The following is a 25,111-nucleotide window of genomic DNA, read 5'->3' on the forward strand; positions in this document are numbered from 1 at the left end:
TTTTTTTTGAGATAGAGTTTTGTTCTGTTGCCCATGCTGGAGTGCAGTGGTGCAATCTCGGCTCACTGCAACCTCTGCCTCCCCAATTCAAGTGATTCTTCTGCCTCAGTCTCTCGAGTAGCTGGGACTACAGGTGCCCACCACCACACCTGGCTAGTTTTTGTATTTTTAGTAGAGACAGCGTTTCACCATATTGGCCAGGCTGGTCTCGAACTCCTGACCTCAGGTGATCCACCTGCCTTGGCCTCCCAAAGTGCTGGGATTATAGGCGTCAACCACCATGCCCAGCTAGTTGTTTTAAGCCATCAGATTTGTGGTAATTTGTTATGGCAGCCCTGGGAAACCAATCTCTCTTGTCTGTGCTTTTCTTCTGTTTGTTTGTATGTTAAGTAATGTTGATGTGCATTCCTGCTTCTCTTTGATGCTGGGACCTTCCTACAGGCCGGGATTGTCTCTTCTACTAGGCCATGCACTCCAAGGGCAGGGGCTGTCCTGAGGTCTCCTCCTTCCTTAGGATGGCATCTCCTGGTGCCCAGCAGAGTCCTCAGCACACAGTGTGGGCTCTGTGGGGGCTGCCTGGCCCTGCCTGCTTCACCTGTTTGGATTGGCACACGGCTCCCCCATGCAGGGTGGTGCAGGGAGACTCACTAACCACAAGAGGTCCTGCCCGGGGCTCCTCCTTTATCCCCCTCCTTTTGGGGCAGGCTGGAGGGAGGGTCAGGTAATGGTGCTCACACAAAGTCTGCTTAGAAGTCCAGAGGCGGGGCGTACTCTGGGCCTCAGCAGTCAAAACTGGCAACCCTTTAACCCCTGATGCCCCAGAAAATGCCCTCCCTTAAAATGTCTGAGTACCATGCTTCTTCGGCATCAGGGAGGGGACGGGAGTGTGGTGTCCTCTAAGTCTGCTCCCTGCTTGGCCGGGCCGTTTGCAGTTCCTTGGTCACTGAGTCCTTGTCTGCAGGGGAAGAGAGGTTAGCCTCAGGCTCCAGGTTGGGCCACGGTTCTAAGGCCAGGTGTGGGGGATCAGGCTTATATTCCATGCTAAGGTTCTGGAGTTGGTGCGTGGGGTTCAGGTGGGGCTGCAGAAGTGCCATTTCAGATTATGTGCATGGCTGATCTGTCATTGTTTCCCTGCCATCTTTATCTTTTGGATTCCCCTCGGAGGAGTGGGAGGCAGGAGCTTCTTTTGGGTTCCATTGAATCAAATGAAAGGGAAAGTAGAGCTGTTCCTATGTCCTGGGATGCGCAGCTTCTATTCCTGATCCCTGCAGAAGAAAAAGACGGGGTGGTGGTGGTGGGGGTGGCGGGGCACAGAGGCACAGAGGAAGCTGGTATTGGGCTGTGCACCCCATTCCCGCTCCCAGATCCCTCTGGACACAGCATTTTTCTCCAGTGAGCACAGCCTCCCCTTGCCCCACAGCCAACAGCAACATGCCTCCCAACAAAAGCATCTGTCCCTCAGCCAAAATCCCTGTTGCCTCTCTCTGGGGAAATTGTAGGGCTGGGCCAGGGTGGGGGGACCATTCTCTGCAGGGAGATTAGGAGTGTCTGTCAGGGGCGGGTGGAGCGGGGTGGGGCCCTGGCTTACTCACATCCTCGAGAGTCCTTTGCTGGCAGATTTGGGGAGCCCACAGCTCAGGTTTCTGTCTCAGCAGTGTCTTCCAAGCTCCTAGGCCACAGTAGTGGGGGGCTCCCCTCCTGGCTTCTGCTTTGGTGACAGTCAAGGTGGGGGTGGGGGTGAGAGAGGGTCCTGCTTCTCTTCTAGGAGCAGTTGATCCCAGGAAGAGCATTGGAGCCTCCAGCAGGGGCTGTTGGGGCCTGTCTGAGGAGATAGGACGCATCAGGCAGCCCCAGACACGACCACATTCCTCCCAACATGCCTGCCGGGGTCTGTGCAGCCGAGGGGCTGACGGGAGGGTGGGGTGGGGGCCAGAAGGGTTTGCTTTGGGAGGTTGTCTGGGAGATTGCTGAAGTTTTGATATACACACCTCCAAAGCAGGACCAAGTGGACTCCTAGAAACGTCCCCTGACCCTTGGGGCTTCAGGAGTCAGGGACCCTCGTGTCCACTTCAGCCTTGCCCTTGGCACAGCCCGGCTCCACTCCAGCTTCTACTCCTCCCCAGAACATCTCCTGGGCCAGTTCCACAAGGGGCTCAAATGAGGGCGCCTGAGCCAGACTTCTGCCCACACTAGGGATGTTCTGGGTGTCTGAGAAGATATCTGGGGCTGGAAGAAAAAAAAACAGTCCCCAGGCTGGTTCCTGGATGCAGTTCCATCCACTTTGGGGCTAAGCCTGGGCTACAACGACACCAACCAGGCTTCTTGCCATACTCGGTTTACAAAACCCTTCCACACATGCTGTCGCGTTGGCTTCTCAGAGCTCACTGCAGTAGGCAGAGTAGATGCTATGACTCCCACTTTGCAGGTGAGAACACTGAGGCTCCGAGAAGTGTCAAGCCCTGGGTCACAGAGGTGTAAATGGCAGAGCCAGGACCCACCTGACTCCAGGCTGTTTCCTGGCCTCCATGAGGCCACCTGCCCTATGCTGTGGGCCCGTCCGCTGGTGTGTGGTGGATGTGAGATCCTCACCATAGGGAGGATATTAGCGTCTGTGCGCAGGGCTGGGGAGAGCTGTCTGGATTTCTCTTGGATGGGGGTGTTGGGGTGGGAATCATGATACCCGTGACTGGCTGGGTGTATTTCAGGGATGGGACAGGCTTCTCAGCACAGCACGGCAGGTCAGGCCTGGGAGGGACCCCCAGACCTCCTTGTCGCTAATAGAAGGTCACAGTGAGGGAGGCCTGTCTGTGCCCAAGGTGACCTTGCCATACTGGTGCCCTCCAGCCGGGTATCCGTCCCCTGCAGCGGCCGGCTTCCTCTAAGTGGACATTACAGGCCCATCCAGTTCATGGAGAGCTAGCAGGTCACCAGGTTTAAGGTGCAGAGGCCCTGCTCTCTGTCACCCTGGCTGAGCCCAGTGTGCGGGTTCCTGAGGGCTGGGACTCCCAGGGCCCGATGGGAAAGTGTAGCCTGCAGGCCCACACCTCCCCCTGTGAATCACGCCTGGCGGGACAAGAAAGCCCAAAACACCCCAAACAATGAGTTTCCAGTAAAATATGACAGACATGATGAGGCGGAGGAGAGGAGGGACCTGGCTGGGAGTTGGCACTAGCCTGTGGGTGATGAAAGCCAAGGGGAATGGAAAGTGCCAGGCCCGCCCCCTACCCATGGGTATAAAGCACTCGCATCCCTTTCCAATTTACCCGAGCACCTTCTCTCCACTCAGCAGCTGCTCGCTCGCTCACTTCCCTCCTCCTCACCATGACCACCTGCAGCCGCCAGTTCACCTCCTCCAGCTCCATGAAGGGCTCCTTCGGGGGCGGCATCGGGGGCGGCTCCAGCCGCATCTCCTCCGTCCTGGCCGGAGGGTCCTGCCGCGCCCCCAGCACCTATGGCGGAGGCCTGTCTGTCTCCTCCTCCCGCTTCTCCTCTGGGGGAGCCTACGGGCTGGGGGGCGGCTATGGCGGTGGCTTCAGCAGCAGCAGCAGCTTTGGTAGTGGCTTTGGGGGAGGATATGGTGGTGGCCTTGGTGGTGGCTTGGGTGGTGGCTTGGGTGGTGGCTTTGCTGGTGGTGATGGGCTTCTGGTGGGCAGTGAGAAGGTGACCATGCAGAACCTCAACGACCGCCTGGCCTCCTACCTGGACAAGGTGCGTGCTCTGGAGGAGGCCAATGCCGACCTGGAGGTGAAGATCCGCGACTGGTACCAGAGGCAGCGGCCCGCTGAGATCAAAGACTACAGTCCCTACTTCAAGACCATCGAGGACCTGAGGAACAAGGTGGGTGAATGGGCAGCAGAAGTGCCATTCCAGCTAGCTCCTTCTGGGAACAATAGATGCCCCAGGCCACTGACACCTTAAGATTTCACTATAGGACAGAGTCCACCCCAGATTCCTTCTTTTGAGGTCTTGGATGCCCTAAGAGCTGATCAGTGGGAAGATGCTCTCCCTTCCCCAGCCTCCTCATCCCCTTCTGATCTCAAATCCTCAGACCATGTGAGATCAGTGATTCCTGTCCTTACATTTTATAGAGGAAGCAGCTGAAGCTTCGAGAGGTGCTGTGACCAGCTGTAGATCACATAGCAAATTAATGCCAGAGCCAAGGCTGGGGCCCTTCTGCCCTACCTTCCAGCACAGGAGGCAGCTACTTGTTCTCCAGCACGGGGGAGGAGTGAGGCTCTAACGGGACCAGGCAAGACATCCAAACCGCTCATTAGCTCACTAGTCTGGGTTGTGGCTGCCGCCGCCCATAAGCCTTGGTAGAGGCTGGTCCCTCCCTACAGCCAGGCGGGCATGGAGAGCCTGCAGAGACAATCAGTGTGGCCCCTTGATGTGCCCTGCACAGAGGGAGACTGGCAGGCTTGTGCCCTCTGACTCCGGCCCCCTGCTCCCACATCACCTGGGAGCCCTCCCAGCAGGAGTCTGCTGGGCTCTAATGCCTTGCATGGATTAGGGAAATTCAATGATGAGGTAGGGAACTCCAATCAGACTCAGGGGCCAATATATCTTCTTATTTTTCCCCTGAGTCCTCTTTTCTAATCCCCTGTATCAGTTGGGTTTTACCTCTTAAGAAAGTTCCATTTGAAGTCCCATGGCCTGTAAGCTTGAAAAGGAATGTGCATATCTGCAGAGGACTGGCAGGGCTGGCTGATGCAGAGAGAAGAGAGGCCAGCTCAGGAAGGAGGGCTAGGGAGCCTCAGATTATTCTCCTCACCTGGAGGCGGGGACCTTGAAACCCCAAGACCCATCAGATTTTGCAGCAAGTCAGTGGCAGAATTGGGGCCAGAACTCCTGGGCTTTTGATTCTAAGCCCTGGGCTACATCTACCCTATCTGGTGACCAGGAGTTAGCAAAGTCTTAGGACAGGCTTGGGGCATCTGGGGTTTTCCTTTAGGCTGTTGTGGTCAAGTTTTGTGGGGGAAGAGGGGAATTCAGGCAAGAACATGAGGCAAGAGCTTAACGTAGGTTACAGTGAAGTCCAGCTTGTGAAGTCCATTTGACAAATTACTTGTGCCCTTTCCAACCTGCAGATTCTCACAGCCACAGTGGACAATGCCAACGTCCTTCTGCAGATTGACAATGCCCGCCTGGCCGCGGATGACTTCCGCACCAAGTGAGTTTGCAATGGTGGGCCAGAACACCCAGTGTCCCCAAAGTAGGGCATTTTTGGAGCAGTGTTTCCCAAATAGAACTAGCCAGTGCCAGCATAGCTGCATGAAAACTCCCTGCGGTGCTTATAAAAGAATAAGACTCTTGGGCCCCACCCTTGGAGTTCTGATTCAGCTATTTATAGCAGGTTGCCTGGGTGATTCTGGTCCACAGCCAGGTTTCAGAACCGCTGCTTTAGGGAGAGGCACTTTCCACTTCCCCAACTGCCCTTGAAGTATAGGAAGGAATCATAGTTGGAGGACTTACGCATTATTTGTTGGCTGAAGTTAGAAGCGCAACCCCCTCCTGAATTCTGCAGCAAGATGAACTGCCTTATCCCCAGGCCCCAAGAATGTTCATATCTGAGCAATCAATGGGCACTTTGTTCCACCATGCCATTTTCAAGATCGGCTCCTTAAACCACCCACAAGGCACCAGCTCTGGGAGAAGCTGCAGGGAGACGAGAACAAAGCCCTCACTGTGGTCAGGGTGGGTGTCTCATTCCTTTTCTCTGGGATCATTCCAGGTATGAGACAGAGCTGAACCTGCGCATGAGTGTGGAGGCCGACATCAATGGCCTGCGCAGGGTGCTGGATGAACTGACCCTGGCCAGAGCTGACCTAGAGATGCAGATTGAGAGCCTGAAGGAGGAGCTGGCCTACCTGAAGAAGAACCATGAGGAGGTGAGAACTATATGGAGATGCCAGCTTAAAAGAAGCACAGGGAGGCTGGGTACAGTGGTGTGTGCCCATAGTCCCAGCTGCTTGGGAGGCTGAGACGGGAGGATCACTTGAACCCAGGAGTTTGAGTCCAGCCTGGGCAACAAGGCTAGACCCTGTCCAAAAAAAAAAAAAAAAAAAAAGAGAGAGAGAGAAGGGAGAGTCAAGACAGAATTGTGATGTGGGAGGGCAGTATTCAGGCCTTACTAAGGAACCCCAATCCGCTGCCATGGTGAAACTTCTGACTGTGGACTGTCCCTGGTTGTGCAGGAGATGAACGCCCTGAGAGGCCAGGTGGGTGGAGATGTCAATGTGGAGATGGACGCTGCACCTGGTGTGGACCTGAGCCGCATTCTGAACGAGATGCGTGACCAGTATGAGAAGATGGCAGAGAAGAACCGCAAGGATGCCGAGGAATGGTTCTTCACCAAGGTGGGTGTCATTTGAGGTGGAAGGAACCCAGACCACCTGCCTTTTGGGGCCTTCTGGTGTGAACGGCGTTCTCTTTTTTGCAGACAGAGGAGCTGAACCGCGAGGTAGCCACCAACAGCGAGCTGGTGCAGAGCGGCAAGAGTGAGATCTCGGAGCTCCGGCGCACCATGCAGAACCTGGAGATTGAGCTGCAGTCCCAGCTCAGCATGGTAGGAATAGTGCTAGGCACGGTGGTGCGCCCAGGACTGGCAGGGAGAGGACGGCCACACTCACTCATCCTGGATTCCCTTTCTCTCCCTCACAGAAAGCATCCCTGGAGAACAGCCTGGAGGAGACCAAAGGCCGCTACTGCATGCAGCTGGCCCAGATTCAGGAGATGATTGGCAGCGTGGAGGAACAGCTGGCCCAGCTACGCTGCGAGATGGAGCAGCAGAACCAGGAGTACAAGATCCTGCTGGACGTGAAGACACGGCTGGAGCAGGAGATCGCCACCTACCGCCGCCTGCTGGAGGGCGAGGATGCCCAGTGAGTCTTGGCCCTCCCCTTAGTCCGTCCCCCCATGGCACTCTCACGGCCCCACCATGTATCTAATGATCTTGCCCTTCTCTGTCTTCACAGCCTCTCCTCCTCCCAGTTCTCCTCTGGCTCGCAGTCATCCAGAGATGGTAAGACCTTCCTCCTCTGCAGGCCTGGGCTCCAGGCCACCCTCTGTACCCCAAGTGGGTCTAGGCATGGCTAGGGGCTCTGTGAAGGGCTGAGCTCTAGTGCTGTCACCCAGTTTCCCTTGTGAACCTCCTTGGATGGAAGAAGCTATTCTCTAAACTCTCCTTAGGGCTAGGAGAGGCAGCCCCCACCTCTTACTTCTTCCTGGTGTCTGTGGCAGATCCCATTGCTGTGGTGGTCAGCACCATGAACAGGGCCCTGCAGGGCTTTTCCCACCGAGGCCACTCCATTGGTTGCATATGAATGGAACCAGCTGGGTGTGAGCTCTTAGGAAGCTCTAATCTGAGGACAAAGACTCTGTCTCTGACCTTTCGGAGCCCTAGTCTGAAAGAAAAGTGTTGATGGTATCAGTGCTTGGGCAACAGCAGGGAGTGAAGCAGTAATCAGGGGAGAGGACAACGGGGAGTCAGTTTGAGTTTCCTCACCTTCTTGGCCTCCTTACTTCTGATTAGTCTGTTGTCTGTTCACCTCTCGTAACGTCCTCTTCCCGCCTCTTCCCCAGTGACCTCCTCCAGCCGCCAGATCCGCACAAAGGTCATGGATGTGCACGATGGCAAGGTGGTGTCCACCCACGAGCAGGTCCTTCGCACCAAGAACTGAGGCTGCCCAGCCCCGCTCAGGCCTAGGAGGCCCCCTGTGTGGACACAGATCCCACTGGAAGATCCCCTCTCCTAACCCCTAAGCACTTCACACCTGGACCCTGCTTCACCCTCACCCCCTCCTGGCAATCAATACAGCTTCATTATCTGAGTTGCATAATTCTTGCCTCTGTCTGGTCATTGTTAGGAGTGGGGGTGGGGAGAAAGTGGGAGAAGCATCTTTGGAGCTTGTCATAGCACCTGGCTATGGCCCCTGGAACTGGGAGAAAGGTCCTGGGGGTGGATTGGGCTCAGGTCCCAGGATATCTTTCGCCATCTCAGAAGACACAGATGGATGTGTGTACCAGGTTATGTGGTGTCTCCTAGGATATGGAAGGATATTCATTCATTTACTCACTCATTGTCATGTGTGTTTATTCATTCACTAGATATTGAGTGCCTCTATGTCAGGCACTATGTTAGGTTAAGGATTCCTAATGTTTTTGTGATCAGGGATTCCTTGGAGAATACAGAAAGCTATAGATTTTTCCTCTGTCCCCTACCTTCAAATAAGCATACATACAATGTCATAGGGTTCAGGGGTCTCCTAGAGTTCCTTACTGGAGGTCCATGAACTGAAGGTAGGAACTCAAACTCTCCTGACACTCTTGTCTCCCTCCACCCCACCTTCTCTTGCCTCCGGCGCTGGATCTAATCCTTCTTACACTTGGTTGACCTAGGGCAAGTTGATGACCATCTCCCAGCCTCAGCTTCCATTTCTGTAAAAGGGGCATAATGATAGTACCTACCTCATGGGTTTGTTGGGATAATTCACTGGAAGAATGTACAGGGCCTGGCATAGTGCTGGTTCAAGGCATGGCTGTGCTGGTGATACTGGGTAAACTATCTCTAGGGTATGGTGATTATCTATCCATGATTAGAGCATTTTTAGAGGGTTTGGGAATAGACTGGTTTTTAACCCTCGCTCTGTTCTGTAACAGATGTGAGCTTGGGAAGTCTGAGTCTCAGTGTCTTTACTTGTATAGTAAGGATGCTGAGCCCTGCTTCTTGAGGTTGATACAAGAATCCAGTGAGTGACTATACCTTAAGAGTCAGGACTGTAGGAGCCTCCCCTGGGTGGGGAATGCCTTTCCTTCTCTTTGGGGGGCTAGAAAAGGAGTGGGAAGGGAAGGAGCCTCACCCTAGTAAGTGGTGAAGATTCCAGAGGTGGGTGGGGCTCACTGCCCCAAGCTAGGAAAGAGTTGACTAGTCCTGTGTCAGTTTCAACAGCTCATTCATTGGGCTGCGTGAAGAAAACTTGTAGGGGGAGTCAATGGTAGGGGAGAGACTGAAAAAAGACTAAATTTGGGCAAGGGATCTAAAAGCCTGAGCTTTTGAATCAGACTACCTGGATTGGAGTCCTGGCTCCTACGCTGAATAGCCTTGAAGAGTTTGGGCAAGGTACTGAACCCCATGTTTCCTCTTTCACAAGGTAGGGAATAAACACCTTTACTGCATAAGGCTGATACAAGAGTGAATGACCTCATGCAGGCAATGAATTTGGCATTGTGTTTGGCACATAGTCAGCACCCTATAAATGGTAATGGGGTGAGTTATTAGGAAAAGGAATGAAGAGATGTTGGTTTCTCTTGTTCCTACCTCCACCCCAGGAAAAAGAGGACTGCTTTGTGTTTCTGAAACTCTGGGATATTTTTTAAGCTAAGTTTTGTCATCAAAAAGTTGACCTTGGGTGACCCTGGGTGAGGCTGGGCCATCCTGGAGGTGAAGTACTAGAGTTTCAGGGGTACAGGGGACAACTCAGGAAGGAGGAAGGTTTGAGGGTGCTTCCTCAGAGAATGAGAAGAGGTGGGTTTGAGGACCCTAGAGCGTACAGGACCCTAGTGTGGTGAGGGGCTTTGTGATACTCCTGGGGGTGTTGGACTCTGGTTCCTAAGGTTCCCAGTGGGGCAATGAACCTCCTGCCCAAGTGTGGCAAAGAATCTTGGGAGTGGCCCACATTTGAGAGGTCACATGGGCCTGGACAGACAGCAAAATACCGCAAGAGTCACCAGTGGGGCCTGAAGCCCAGAATGTCCTGAACTTCATAAGAATCCCCAGACACCTCTCTACCTTGGAGGCGGTGCCAGATTAAAGTATCTGCCCAAAGGAGATCTGCTTTAGAGGAATATAGAAACGTGAGGTCTCTTAGACTGGGGTGCATGCAGTGGGGGCAAGCCTCCTCTCTGAGTGGTTGCCGTTACTGTTTGCAGGGAATACATAGGAGACCTGGGCTTGCTTGTGGGTAAAAATGGCGGCTGGGATCACCTGGCTGAAAGCAGGCTCAGAACCAGGAGACGAGGAAGTCAAGCAGGGAGGCTGGGAGGTGGTCCTACCCTGTACTGTCAGGCTCCAGAGGGAGAGGTCAGACAGGGCAGTGGCCCCAGGGGTCTCACATGGACTCCCCTCCTCCCGGGATTTCCCCACCATACGTCACTGGGGAGGGTAGGGCTAGTGTTTGGATCCTGCTGATAAACAGGGCTCTTATTCACAGAGCCTGGCAGCCACAAGCACCCATCTCAAGATACGAGCCCAGCAGCTCCGACAATGCTGACTGCCTTCCCTTGGCCTCCACTCAGCTAAACAATAGACCGGCAAGGTGACTCGATAGCACAGTCTAGTGGAGGCAGGTGGGATTGCGTCTCTGAATCCTGGGGCTGGTCAGGTGACCTCTCTGGCTCCGCCTCCCTGTAAACCCTCTTTCCACCCTCTAGGCTTCTAGGTGAGCCACCTAGAAGACTCCCCCAACCTCACCGTAGCGAGACTGGCTTGCTCCAGGTCCTACAGACTGAAAGTGGCAAAGTCCTGTCCATGCTCAGGCTTTGCCACGTCCTGGGTGGCTTCATTCCTGTTCCGCTCTTTCTCAGGGATGAGATAAAACTGAGAGGCACATGGGATCAGTGTGCGTTTTTCTTTTTTTCTTTTTTTCTTTTTTTTTTGAGGCGGAGTCTCGCTCTGTCGCCCGGACTGGAGTGCAGTGGCCAGATCTCAGCTCACTGCAAGCTCCGCCTCCCGGATTTACGCCATTCTCCTGCCTCAGCCTCCCGAGTAGCTGGGACTACAGGCGCCCGCCACCTCGCCCGGCTAGTTTTTGTATTTTTAGTAGAGACGGGGTTTCACCGTGTTAGCCAGGATGGTCTCGATCTCCTGACCTCGTGATCCGCCCATCTCGGCCTCCCAAAGTGCTGGGATTACAGGCTTGAGCCACCGCGCCCGGCCCAGTGTGTGTTTTTCTTAGCTTACTCCATTGTTTTTGCTTTATGGGGTGGAACTGACCTTGAAATTCAGGATTTTGGGAGCTTTTTTTTTTATAGTGAAAAGATCTCTAATATGTCCAGGGAACTCTATAGGCAGCAACTGGCGTACGTGCCTACCTAATCAGGCAAATGGCACTTCCCCAAGGCCACAGACAACCTGGCTTGGGTAATGTAGGCGACAGGAAGATGTCAGAGGAGGCAGCCCCAAGGAGGCCTAATCCCCAGGGGCTGGGGGGTCCTGATGTCCTGGTGGGACCCCAGGAGGTTCCCTGGCCCACCTCACTGAGCTTGGAGGCTGCCACAAAGGGGACAAGGGGATGTCAGGGACTTCCAGGGCAATGGACCGGCCTCAGGCAGGTGCAGGGCAGTCACCAGCTCCTCCTCCATTGCTGTTTGCTGAGCGCGAGCTTTCCCGATGGGGCTTCCCTCTGTGCCACTGTCACCTGTAAGGCCAGGCCTGGAAAAGGAAGCCTTTTTCCTTTAAGATGCTCTGATGAACTTTGAGGGTGACTTGGCATAAGAGAGAGGGCAAAAAGAGACACACAGAAATAGAAACAAATGGATATAGAGTTGAGAGACAGAGAGAGACAGAGTCAGGGAAAGAGAGGATAGTGAGGGCCCTGGGCCCATACTAGGCAGGGAGGAGCATTCATTCATTCATTCATTCGCTCATTCACACATATTTATCGAAATTTACTGTTTTAGGTGTAGAGGAGATAGGGGTGAATTCAGACAGACTGAATAAGAAAAGAGACGACATGAGGAAGAAGGTAGAGAGGGACCCAGCACATGTGTGGGGCTTGGGACAGAGAGCAGGAGCTCTGAGCCTGTGTCCACTGTAGCTCCTGCTCACTGGAGGGCAGGCCCTGGCTCCATTCCCGCCTTGTTTAGCTCTGTAACTGTGGCCAAGGTACCCTCTCTGAGCCTAAATTTCCTTACCTGTAAAATGATTTAAAAATTAACACATACCTCCTAAAACAGTTGGTGAAGATTAAATTCCACAGTGCAGGCAAAGCAACGAGGGTCTTGCCTGCAACACTGGACGCTCCTTGATGGAAGGAACTATGATCCTCCAACCATCCTGTGTCCTCCCCAGGCCCCACAGGCACAAGTCTTTGATCTTAATGGGGGCTCAATAGGCCAGAGGGATGGGCTAATAATAAGCAAGGGAGCTGAGAACCCGAGTCGCCCAGACGGTCCGTGGGGAAGCCAGGAGCAGCCACAGTGCCGCCGACAGTCAGGACGATGTCTCATTATGTGCCGGGCCCCACACCAGCAGTTTTACAATATGAGCTCTTTTAAACCTCACAACAACCTCATGAGGCCAGAACTATTTAAAAAAAATTTTTTTTATTTATTTGTTTTTTTGAGACCAAGTCTCGCTCTGTCGCCCAGGCTGGAGTGCAGTGGCGTGATCTGGGCTCACTGCAACCTCAGCCTCCCAGATTCAAGCAATTCTCCTGCCTCAGTCTCCCAAGTAGCTGGGATTACAGATGTCCACCACCACACCCAGCTACCCAGCTAATTTTTGTATTTTTAGTGGAGACAGGGTTTCACCATGTTGGCCAGGCTGAACTCGAACTCCTGACCTCAGGTGATCCGACCGCCTCGGCCTCCCAAAGTGCTGGGATTACAGGTGTGAGCCACTATGCCTGGCCAAGGTCAGATTATTTATTTTTTCCCACTGAAATCCTTTGCTTGACTTAACCCACTGCCCTTTAGCCACACAGGACTCCTGCCCTGGCAGTCACTTTGCTTGTTCCTACCTCAGGACATTTGCACATGCTGTATGCCCCTCCCCTTTTTCCTCCCCCTTCACTCAAGTGTCTCTTTCTCAGGGAGAAGGTTGCTGGTGCCCCAGACCATGCCACACCCTTTATTATGTGCTCTGCATTCTCCCACCAACCATGCTCACCTCAGTTGTGAATTGCATGTTTATTTTTGTAGGTCTATTTTATCCCATAACTGTTCATCAAGATTACTTTATCCCCAGCACTCAACCCAATGCCTGGCACATAGGGGGTGCTCAATAAAGGATGAATCCGAATTTACAGTGAGGAAACAGGTTGACAGAGGGGAAGCAACTTTCCCCAAATAAGTGGAAGAATCTGACTTTACACTATGACCTGCCTGGCTCCGAAGCCAGTGCTCTCAGCCTCTCTGCTAAGTGTGTCCTAGCAGACACAAACCTGGGGTGTCTAGACTCAAGTGGAGGCACCTATGTGGGCCCACTCCATCCCCTCACTGTGGTTTGAGAGGGTTTGGCTGGGCAGGGTGGTGGCAAGTGCCTGTTATGTGAGAAAGAATCAGTGTTGACAGACAGGTGCAGGTACCCACAGCCCTACGCCAGTGGGCAGTGCACACCTGCCTGGATGGCTCATGGATGCTCCAGGGGAGGAGCCGTGACTCAGCTGGTGCTCCCTCTCCCAGCAGCCAGCCACATGCTGACTCAGGTCCCTCCCTGGCCCCACCTGGGGATCAATGACAGACAGCAATGGGGAGTAAATTGGGGGTGTGGGAGGCTGCTTGCAGACAAGCAAGAGGGCTCCCACGACCAGAGCAAAGCTGTCCTTGTGCTGCTTCCAGGTCCCCATGTCCCCAGTGGATGATACCTTTGCCTCTGGGGACACCTTGCAAGTGGAATCTTTTGTTCCCTCTCTGTCCCTCTGTCTGCCTGTGTCCTTGCAGCCCCTTCTCTGCTACTCCATCCACTCCCCAAGGGGAGGGCCTGCATTTGGGATCCTGGCACTGGGTCTAGGCTGCAGCCTTGCACATTGGCTGGTGAGGCAGTGTTGATTCTCGCTGGGTCTCAGGTGCCAGGGTGCCATGGGCTCGCCCGTTTCCATTCCTGGTTCATTCTTTGGAGGGCTCCCATGGGAGGTGTTGAAGGTGGGGCTCAGAGGGCAGACCCTGAGCCCTGAGAGGTTGGAAGAGTGAGCCATGTCACATGACTTAGAAGAAATCATTCACTCAGGCCACGGCTGTTGGCCTTCCTCATCCCTGGCCCCATCTTGCCCAGTCTGGTTCCTATGCCAGGCAGAGAGCTTGGGAGAAGGGAAGAGATGGTGCTCTGCTGCAGCTGGAGCAAGACCGCCTATCTGGACCGTAGGAGCTGCAAGCACAGCAAGCTCCTCTTTGTATTGGAACAAGGCCAGATGTGGGGGGAGGAGGGCCAATGTGGCAGGGGCTACATGTGGGCAGCAGTTGGGCATTCATCTAGGGAATCCTCTGCCTTTTCTTTCTTTTTTTTTTTTTTTTGAGACAGAGTCTCACTCTGTCGCCCAGGCTGGAGTGCAGTGGTGCATCTCGGCTCAGTGCAAGCTCTGCTTCCTGGGTTCATACCATTCTCCTTCTTCAGCCTCCCGAGTAGCTGGGACTACAGGTGCCTGCCACCATGCCTGGCTAATTTCTTTTGTTTTCAGTAGAGGTGGGGTTTCACCATGTTAGCCAGGATGGTCTCGATCTCCTGACCTTGTGATCTGCCCACCTTGGCCTCCCAAAGTGCTGGGATTACGGGCGGGAGCCCTCTGTCTTTATGGCCCTTGGCAACAGTGCATGAAGGAGCTTCTCATGAGGAAACTGAGGCCAGCTTTGAGGACCACAGAGGAAGGGAGGGAGAGGCTGGCCGGTGACCCAGCCCTGCCTGGCTGGGGCGCTACTGTGCTCTCTACCCCACAGTGGTCCTCATGCCCAGCTCACTTTCCCTGGCAGCTGGGAGGAATTCTGAGGGACAAAACCTGCCGCTTTGGGCTGGGTGAGGCTTAGGACAGGGCTGGAGGGTGGGAAGTGGGGAAGGTGGGTGAGGACAGGGGTTGGGGTTTGGCACCAGGGCTGGAAAGCAGGGCCATCTCTCAAGAGGCTTAGCTCGCCGGGGTGCCCCAGCAGGGAGCTTCTGCTCAGTCAGGCGGGTCTCAGCTGTTCTTAGGATCCCCCAACACAGATACATTTGGAGATGACAGAGCAGGGTTCTGAAAGTGCCACTCTGCTGGATCTTTCCAGGGTGGCCCACCCACAGCACTACCGACTTCTTCATCCAACTCAAGGACCCAGGACCTGGGGCTTATGTCCCAACCAGAGTGGTGGCATCAGCATGGGCATGGGGAAGACGGTAACTTCTCAGGCCTTGGAACACATTGCAGGAGATTCTGGGCTTCCCAGCAGAGCTTGGCAAAGACCTTGAATTGTTTAAAACTGTTTAAGAAAGTAGAGGCTGGGTCCGGTGGCTCATGCCTGTAATCCCCCAGCACTTTGGGAGGCCGAGGTGGGCGGATCACGAGGTCAGGAGATCGAGACCATCCTGGCTAACACAGCAAAACCTCGTCTCTACTAAAAATACAAAAAAAAAAAAAAAAAAATTAGCCAGGCGTGGTGGTGGGTGCCTGTAGTCCCAGCTACTCAGGAGGCTGAGGCAGGAGAATGGCGTGAACCCGGGAGGTGGAGCTTGTAGTGAGCTGAGCGGAGATCGTGCCACTGCACTCCAGCCTGGGCGACAGAGCGAGACTCCATCTCAAAAAAAAAAAAAAAAAGAAAAAAGAAAGTAGAAAGGGAATCAATTAAAGCCACTAGCCTTGATCTAAGAGTCTCCCATGTATTAACCATTCATAAAATGCCTTCAGGATTCTCTGAATATTGAATAAAAGAGAATTACATTCTATTTTAATTTTCAAAACTTAAACTACTTGCTTAATTTTTAATTTAACATATTTTGTACCATCCATTTATATATTTATTTAACACATTTTGGTAAATTAACTCACCTTTCATTTCAACTAATACATTTATAAAGGAAATCTTACATTACTACCAAAAAGAAAATCATACTGACTTGCCAGAAGCAGAAGGAAATGATATACAGAAATACGTAACTTCTAACTAGATGCCATTACTTTCTAAAGGTTCTGAGCCCAAAGCTGGCTCTCTTTTTTTGAACAGGGTGATTGATAAGTGTGGTGGGGCATTGGAGAGGCCATAGCGTCCAAATGAGATTTCATCCTTGACTAATCAGAAGATAGAAAAGTAGAAAAAGAGGCCAGGTACAGTGGCTCATGCCTGTAATCCCAGCACTTTGGGAGGCTGAGACAGGAGGCTCATTTGAGCCCAGGAGTTCAAGATCAGCCTGGGCAACATAGGGAAACCCCATCTTTATGAAAAAAAATTAGCTGAGCATGGTGGTGTGTGCCTGTAGTCCCACCTACTTGGGAGGCTGAGGCTGGAGGATGGCTTGAGTCCAGGAGGTCGAGGCTGCAGTGAGCTGTGATCATGCCATTGCACTCCAGCTTGGATGACAGAGTGAGACTTTTGTCTCAAAACCAACCAACCAACCAACCAACCAACATGGAAAAAAGACATCTTCTCTCCAAGTGCTTCATTATTATTATTATTATTATTATTTTTTGAGACGGAGTCTTGCTCTGTAGCCCAGTCTGGAGCGCAGTGGCACAGATCTCAGCTCACTGCAACTTGTGCCTCCTGGACTCAAGTGGTTCTCATGCCTCAACCTCCTGAGTAGCTGGGATTACAGGCGTGCACCATGACGCCCGGATTATTTTTTTGTATTTTTAGTAGAGACGGGGCTTTGCCATCTTGCCCAGGCTGATCTCAAACTCCTGAGCTCAGGCAATCTGCCCGCCTTGGCTTTCCAAAGTGCTGGGATTACAGGCGTAGACCACTGTATGCGGCCACTTCAGTATTATTTGACAGTTGCTGAGCATCAGTTAAAAGCCCCTCAAGAAACACCAGTCATCTCTGCCTCCTAAACCTGCAGGCATTGCTTCTTTCAGGCCCTTGCTGACCATTCTGGCCTCTCTTTCCTTACCTTTAGCTCCTTTTCAGCAATGAGCATCTTTCTGGAATGACTGGTATCTGTCCTCCATCTCGTATGTGTTGGCATCTTACTTGGACCAGACGTGGCACTGGGCAATGGGGCAGGTACAAGATGAGCACAGGCAGGTTTAGAGGAGCTCTTGCTGCCAACAGAGAGAGCTTTCTTCTTTTTTTTCAGTACATGAACTTTTATTCTTCATCAAGTGCTTCATAGAGCCATGGAGATAAGTGTGAGACACTATAACAGAGCACAGTACAAACCCAGGGGGTGAGAGTACAGGAAGACGGACGAGGAGGCACTCAGAGCGATCACTGAAGATGAGTAGTTTTCTGTGTAGAAAAGATGGAGAGGGACATTTCAATTAGAGGTCACGGCAAGTGCCGAGTATTCTTAGAGGGAAGAAGGGCGTTTGGGGAGCATTGTATGGTTTTCTAGGGGGTCGGGGGATGGTGGGAGATGGGGCAGGAATGGAAAAATGGGGACTGGCCTAAGTGCCAGCAACGTGGACCTTATCTTGAGGGTAGAGCGAAGCCAGTGAAGTGATGTTGTCAGACATGGATTAGAAAGATCATTCTGGCTGCTCTGCAGGAAGAGTCAGAGGGACATGGGAGAGGCAGGGAGGGCAGTTAGAAGCTCATGGCTAAGGTCCGGGTGAGGGCAGAGTTGACAGGGAGTTAGGGGGCTGAATGATCAGAGACAGTCAAACATTTTTTGAGCATTTCTCACAAGTCTCTTACTAGGAGATGGACAAACTATTCATATCAACGTTTTTCAGAGGAGGAAACTGAGACACAGAGTAGTTAAGTAACTTATCAAAGTCCCACAGCTCGTGAGCACAGAGCTGGATGGAGCTCAGGTAGGCAGACCAGAGACCAGCGCATTCTTCACCATTCTCTTCTGGCCTTGGTGACGAGAATATACATCCAAGTTTCTGCCAGGAGCAGGGATAAGTCACACGTCTCTGTATCCCCTCCCGAGCTCCGTATTGGGTAGGCACTCGACCAAGGTCAATTCCACACTCCCTGCTGGGCCCTGCAAAAGGACCAGGACAGTCGAGCCACTTGCATTCCTGCTCAGAGGTCAGCTAGTGTCGGCACCCCCTTGTTTATTTGGTCCACTTTCTTCTCCCAGCCCTTTGTGTGGACTCTGCACGCTGTCCTTGAGCACCGGCGGGCAAGGTCTGGGAGCCTCTCTCCATCTTTTGGCCATGCCTGTTGTCTTCTTATCAAACTGGAGTCTCTCAAGGGCAGAGCCTCAGTCTCCGCAGAAAGCCTTGAGGATCCTGAGAGCAAGGACTGGTTTTCATCCTTTTGGGGCTCTACAAGGGCAGGGCCTGTGCCTCTCCCTCCTCTATGATAACTCCTTCGTACCCTGGTTCCAGCTCAGCCCACAATGGGCACAAGGTGGGAGCAAGGAGGGATGCAGACAGCACTGACCATCAATCAATAGAGGAGGTGACTCTGCTCCTGCGAGTTTCTATCCTGAAGGGGCTAAGTCTCAGACCTGCCGTTGGGGCCAGCCAGAGACCAGGCTGCAGGATCTAGGTCACCCCTGTGGCAGTGGAGCTGATTTACGGTGGCCCTGACAGCCTAATATCATCAAATTATCCCACACAATGGAGAGAGGCTGGGTCGCCTCCAGGCAGTCACCAAAGGACGCTGAGCCTGGGGCAGCCGAGCTGCCTCTGTATCCCAGACCTCCCTCAGGTCTGTGGGGGGAGGCTGGCACAGACCAAGGGCACACCTAGGTGTGCCACCTTCAGCTGGGGGTATAAGTAGGCAGTCCCAGGGACAGCTCTGTACCCTGCACTTGGGAGCCGGCAGCACTCCTACCACTGCTTCTTAACCCGTGAGCTACCAGCCGTGTCATGAGCTGCAGACAGTTCTCCTCGTCCCACTTGAGCCGCAGCGGCGGGGGTGGCGGGGGCGGCCTGGGCAGCGGGGGCAGCATAAGGTCTTCCTACAGCCGCTTCAGCTCCTCAGGGGGCGGTGGAGGAGGGGGCCGATTCAGCTCTTCCAGTGGCTATGGAGGGGGAAGCTCTCGTGTCTGTGGGAGGGGAGGTGGCGGCAGTTTTGGCTACAGCTACGGCGGAGGATCTGGGGGTGGTTTTAGTGCCAGTAGTTTAGGCGGTGGCTTTGGGGGTGGTTCCAGAGGTTTTGGTGGTGCTTCTGGAGGAGGCTATGGTAGTTCTGGGGGTTTTGGAGGTGGCTTTGGTGGTGGTTCTGGAGGTGGCTTTGGTGGTAGCTATGGGGGTGGGTTTGGTGGTGGCTATGGGGGTGGATTTGGGGGCTTTGGAGGTGGTGCTGGAGGCGGTGATGGTGGTATTCTGACTACTAATGAGAAGAGCGCCATGCAGGAACTCAATACTCGGCTGGCCTCTTACTTGGATAAGGTGCAGGCTCTAGAGGAGGCCAACAATGACCTGGAGAATAAGATCCAGGATTGGTATGACAAGAAGGGCCCTGCTGCAGTCCAGAAGAACTACTCCTCTTACTACAACACTATTGATGATCTCAAGGACCAGGTAGGTGCAGGAAACTGTCTCTGTCTTGGTCTTTTCCTCCTACATTCTTTATCTTCCAAAAAAGGTAAAATGCTAAACTCTAAGCTCAGATAATAGCCAGGGAGTCGTCCACGTTTTGGAAATGTACGCTTTCATCAGAAACAAACTTGTGTTTGGTTTCTGGGGATCCCGGGATAGGACTTTGGCCTGTGCTCTGAGGGTTCATTTCCATTTCTTCAACTTTCAGAGTTTGGGCAGAGCAGAGAGGAGGCCTGGGTTAACATGAGCTGAGCTGGGACTGGATGTGGAACCTCCTTCAGGTCTGGTCTAAGTCAATACTCTGTCTTCCTTTGTACTTCTCCTATTCTTTAGGAGTGTATCTTGATCTTTTAAGGTATTTTGGACCCGATTGTACATTTGGTTATTCAAGTGATGGAGAGGATCCAGAACTCTGGGAAAAGAAGCTATCTATCTATCCATCCATCCATCCATCCATCCATCCATCCATCCATCCATCCTTCCCTCCCTCTCTCCCTCCACCCACATGTCCATCTATCTATCCATTTATTCAGCCATTCAGTTCAGTGAGTGCCTACCCTCAGGGTTGCTCTGGGTAGACACAGTGATGTGCTAGACTGAGTTCTGGTGGAGCTCACAGTCTGACTCTTCAATATGCTCAGTGATTCCTCTTGTTTTCATTCCTGCATGTCTCTGGATGTGCTGTTTCTTCTACTCCAAACCTCTTCCATTTATTTATTAATATTACAGCCTAGCCATCCTTCAGCACCCAATTCAATTGCCAGCCACCTCCTTCCTGAAGTCTTTCTTGATCTCCCATTGCCATAAGCCACCTCTCCTTTCCTTGAACTCTTTTAGGACACTTTTGACTTTGTAGTCAATGGTGGGCTCCTTGAGGAACAGGATGTCAGTAATCTCTAAATCCTACAATGCCCTTTGCAGTAGATCTTCAAATATTTGTTGAATGAACGAATGAAGGCCACACCAAACATCTTCGCTGAAGGCTGGAAGGGGTCTGTGCCATGTCCCAGCTGTTGGAAGTTCCTCATTCCTCTTGAGAATCTTCCTGAATGGAATCCTCACCTCCTGTGGCTTTGCCTGACCTCTTGCCCTCCCAGCAGTGGTCCACAGTGTGATTTCATGGTTGTGTCATTTTTTTTTTCAGATTGTGGACCTGACAGTGGGCAACAACAAAACTCTTGTGGACATCGACAACACTCGCATGACACTAGATGACTTCAGGATAAAGTGAGTCCTGCTTCTCCTTTCCTCTCCTGTCATCAGCCCTTACCCCCTGAACCTCAGTGCCCTGGAGGTCCTGGTAGGGCCTGGTTCCCTCTTGATTATTTTCTACCCCTGGCTGGTCTGCAGGTTCGAGATGGAGCAAAACCTGCGGCAAGGAGTGGATGCTGACATCAATGGCCTGCGGCAGGTGCTGGACAATCTGACCATGGAGAAGTCTGACCTGGAGATGCAGTATGAGACTCTGCAGGAGGAGCTGATGGCCCTCAAGAAGAATCATAAGGAGGTAGGGTGCTGGGGCTTATGGTTTACTGGGGAGAGGGAGGAGCAGAAATGCTGAGACAGCAGGGGAGCTTTGGAGAATTACCTGGGACACAGCCTCTCCTTTGCTCTTGAGGACACTTTCAGCTTCTCCTTGGCATCACCTATGGTAGTGGGTGGGCTTTGGCTTCACAACTGTGTCCCCTTTTTGTACCCTGTGGGGACCACAGGAGAAATCTGAAAGGTGGTGCAGAGGACTTTATCCCTGACCTCATCTCCCTTTCCTCCCTGGCAGGAGATGAGTCAGCTGACTGGGCAGAACAGTGGAGATGTCAATGTGGAGATAAACGTTGCTCCTGGCAAAGATCTCACCAAGACCCTCAATGACATGCGTCAGGAGTATGAGCAGCTCATTGCTAAGAACAGAAAGGACATCGAGAATCAATATGAGACTCAGGTGAGCAGAGTGGGCTGCCCGTTCAAACTCCTCCCCTCCATCTATGCATATCTCCATCCCTCCGGCCTCCCATTCCTTCATCCTCCTATCTCTCCATCTCTCAGTGCAGCTGTCATTTATCCATCTTCCAATGGAAGTCATTCAACCATCTTCATTCACTGCATACCAACATCATTACAAAGTAGTTTCTTAGTGCCATGTTATATGTAAAGTATTGATGTCTCAGAGGTATTGATGTCTCAGATATGAGCCAAAGAAGATTGCTGCCTTGAGAAGCTCACAGTTTATTAGATGTGTGTGAACAAAAGCAGAACGTGAACAATTTAATCTAATGCTATGTAATGTAAGACTACAAGAGAGGGATACATTATGTCTCCCATACTGTACTGAACTCCTTGATGGTTCTCTTCCTCCTTGAGTCTCCAGTGCCTAGCCAGAGTCTGGCACATACATGAAGGCATGGTCTGTGGTATGTGTGTGTGTGTGAAAGGTGGGGGAAGTTCGGAATAAGGTTAGATTAGAAAGATGGTTGTGAGACAAAGTGTGAAGGGTCTTGCAACCTTGTTGAGAGGGAATGTCATGTTGAGAGGACTGGACAAACCTGCATGGCTGGAGGGTACCCAGAACTCAGAAAGACTTGTCCTTGGCTTTGGATCAGCCTTGGCCCTGCAGGTGAAGATCCTGGTGAATGGGGCAGAATCTCGCCCACTGAAGCTCCTGGCCCAGCCTGATGCTTACTGAGCCTTTGGTTTTGCAGATAACCCAGATCGAGAACGAGGTATCCAGTAGCGGTCAGGAGGTGCAGTCCAGTGCCAAGGAGGTGACCCAGCTCCGGCACGGTGTCCAGGAGTTGGAGATTGAGCTGCAGTCTCAGCTCAGCAAGGTTGGTAGCTCTGCTGTAGACTCATTGCCAAGGTGGGGCACAGGAAGGCTTTGCAGCCCAGGAGTGGGAAGAAGAGGAGTTATGATGTAGCATCCCTCTTAAAGCCTTCTCCTGACCCTTAGAAAGCAGCCCTGGAGAAGAGCTTGGAAGACACGAAGAACCGCTACTGTGGCCAGCTGCAGATGATCCAGGAGCAGATCAGTAACTTGGAGGCCCAGATCACTGATGTCCGGCAAGAGATCGAGTGCCAGAATCAGGAATACAGCCTTCTGCTCAGCATTAAGATGCGGCTGGAGCAGGAAATCCAGACCTACCGCAACCTCCTTGAGGGAGGCCAGGAAGACTTGTAGGTGCCCCAGGATTTGGTGGAACCCCAGGGGTCCCTTAGGCCTCTAATACTCCTGCCCCTCTGGATAGAGGCAGCTGGGGGAAGTTCTTATACACAGGGTCTTACGGGTTGAGGACTTCTTCATCCTGGGGGCGGTGGGGATCTCACTGCATTTGGGCTTTGGGGAAGGAGGATGGTGACACTGAGAGAAAGGGCTGCCTCCCTGCTCCAGGGAGGGGAAGGCTCCAGTCTAAACTGGAAGCTCTCCCCTCCCAGCTATGGTGCCAGCCCAGATTCTGTCCTCCCAAGAAGGAAAACAGAAAGATTCATGTTTGGGTCCTGACTCTATCCAGGTCCATCCTTATATATGTGTGTGTGGGTCACTCATTTTAACTCTCTTGTTTTCTTTCTTTCCTAGTGAATCCTCCGGAGCTGGAAAAATTGGTCTTGGAGGTGGCCAAGGAGGTCGAGGAGGAAGTGGAGGAAGTTATGGAAGAGGTTCCAGGGGAGGAAGTGGAGGCAGCTATGGTGGAGGAAGTGGTTCTGGAGGTGGCTATGGTGGAGGAAGTGGAGGTGGCCACAGCGGAGGAAGTGGAGGTGGCCATAGTGGAGGAAGTGGGGGCAACTATGGAGGAGGAAGTGGCTCTGGAGGAGGAAGTGGGGGTGGCTATGGTGGAGGAAGTGGGTCCAGGGGAGGAAGTGGAGGCAGCCATGGTGGAGGAAGTGGTTTTGGAGGTGAAAGTGGAGGCAGCTACGGAGGTGGTGAAGAAGGGAGTGGAAGTGGTGGCGGCTATGGAGGAGGAAGCGGAAAATCATCCCATTCCCAGTCTTCTTCCTCAAAATCTGGTGACCAAGATGAGACAAAAGGTAAGGGACAATCCTAGGTTGTGGGGTGGAGGGAGGCACAACTCTAGGTTGTGGGGTGGAGAGTCAAGGTATCACCCTCTTTTTTTGTTTTGAGTATTTTGGAATCTCTGGGAAATACAGATTCTGAATAGAGCTAGATGTTAGGGAAACCTCTAATGAGGTGCCAGAGACATGCCCTTGGTTCTCAGTTGATCATTATTTTTGACAGAGCCTCGGATGAGGCTAGGACTAAATCTACACATGGCTGAGTCTCAGTAGTGTAGGAGATGGGCTGAAAATTGGGCATTATCATGATACACCCTTTGAGTTAGGTTTCATTATAATCCCCATTTTAAGGAAAATGAGGTTCAGAGAAAATAACTACTTTGCTCAAAGTCATACAATCACAAATGAGGGGTTCAGCTCTGTTGGGCTTCACAGCCGGTACTTTCAACCCTCATGAGGATGGGGGACCTGGATCAGCAACAGTTCAGGTGGAAAAGAGACTCAGGGATTTCAGTCAGTGGTTGGTTTGCACAGCTATTACATGATGCAACAGCCAAAAGGACGAACATAATCTAAATGTAAGAAAGACTCACACAGGTGAGTTGGTCTGTAGATCAGGGAAAATTTTCCCATGTACACATTGAGTTTTATAAAATAAAAATGTGTGAAATTATAGTAAAAGGCTGGGTAATATGACTGGGAATGTTTAGCTCAGAGAAGACTTGAGGTGCCTGGGAGCTGCCCTGCAGGGTGTCTGATGTGGTTTTGTGTGTCCAGTGGCACTGCAGGGCCATGGATGTACATCTAGGAGTGAGGCTGGGGCCATCTTTTGCCTCAGTATCCAAATAATTGACTAACATATCTGTTGAATGGAGGGGGTTGCCTCATAAGCTCCCCACCCTCAGACTTGGGGGTGCATCTGCCAGGTTTGCTGCAACAGAGATTCAGGAATTAGATGGGGACCAGTAGATTGGGAGAACCCAGGGTCCTTCCACCTCAGGATTCTCCAGCTCTTTGAGCTCTAGTGTCCTTACTTCGAGTTTCCCCATCTCTCCCCAAGTCCCAACCTCTCTGCTCCTGCTCACAGTCCTCCCTTCTCCCCCTCATCTCCCTTCTGTCTCTCCACAGGCTTCCTTTCGCGATACTAGAGCCTCTGTAAACTTCTCCTGCCCAGCCCCAGCTGAGTATCCCCAGATGGGCAGACCCCTGATGAAGCCTGCTTATTGGATCCTGACATCAGGAATAGCTGGCAACGAGCCCCTGTGCCCGTTTGGGACTGGACTGACTTGGCATATATGCCTCTGGCTTTCCACTGGTTTCCAACCCTGCTTGGCTTTGATGACTTCACGGTTGGGGAGACAGACCTCTTTCCTCTCTCTGGCCTGGGGTGATCTCACACCCTGCATGATCTTAACTATAATAAAGCTTTCCTACTGCAAATCAAACTCAGACTTTGACCCATTTGTTCTTTGGGATTAAGAAGGGATAGGGTGGGTGGGACACAGTAGCTCATGTTTGTAATCCTAGCACTTTGGGAGGAGGAGGAGACAGGAGGAGCACTTGAGGCCAGGAGTTCAAGACTAGCCTGAGCAACATGGTGAGACCTGTCTTTACAAAAACTAAAAAAAAAAAAAATTAGACAGGCATAGTTGTGGGCACCTGTGGTCCCAGCTATTCAGGAGACTGAGGTGGTAGGATTGCTTGGACCCAGGAGTTGGAGGCTTCAGTGACCTATGATGGCATCACTGCATTCTGTCCTTGGTGACAGAGTA

At 52.4% G+C, this 25,111-nt stretch overlaps 2 protein-coding genes across 2 annotated transcripts; both read left to right on the forward strand.

Annotated features, from left to right (window-relative positions):
• The first annotated feature begins 3,240 nt into the window (after positions 1 to 3,240).
• LOC117066998 (keratin, type I cytoskeletal 14) lies at positions 3,241 to 7,838 on the forward strand. Its single transcript, XM_033183046.1, has 8 exons — positions 3,241 to 3,837; positions 5,088 to 5,170; positions 5,732 to 5,888; positions 6,195 to 6,356; positions 6,440 to 6,565; positions 6,661 to 6,881; positions 6,975 to 7,021; positions 7,582 to 7,838. The coding sequence occupies exons 1-8, from the start codon at positions 3,322 to 3,324 to the stop codon at positions 7,677 to 7,679; spliced, it is 1,410 nt and encodes a 469-aa protein (XP_033038937.1). The 5' UTR covers positions 3,241 to 3,321; the 3' UTR covers positions 7,680 to 7,838.
• A 10,824-nt stretch (positions 7,839 to 18,662) lies between these two features.
• On the forward strand, positions 18,663 to 24,778 carry KRT9 (keratin 9). Its single transcript, XM_033183033.1, has 8 exons — positions 18,663 to 19,319; positions 20,482 to 20,564; positions 20,688 to 20,844; positions 21,115 to 21,276; positions 22,034 to 22,159; positions 22,282 to 22,505; positions 22,906 to 23,354; positions 24,468 to 24,778. Exons 1-8 carry the CDS (start codon positions 18,663 to 18,665, stop codon positions 24,485 to 24,487), a joined length of 1,878 nt encoding a protein of 625 aa, XP_033038924.1. The 3' UTR covers positions 24,488 to 24,778.
• Positions 24,779 to 25,111: the final 333 nt, after the last annotated feature.

This window comes from Trachypithecus francoisi, unplaced genomic scaffold, assembly GCF_009764315.1.
Source record: "Trachypithecus francoisi isolate TF-2019V2 unplaced genomic scaffold, Tfra_2.0 Lachesis_group20, whole genome shotgun sequence".
In the NCBI taxonomy this organism is placed as follows: Eukaryota; Metazoa; Chordata; class Mammalia; order Primates; family Cercopithecidae; genus Trachypithecus; species Trachypithecus francoisi.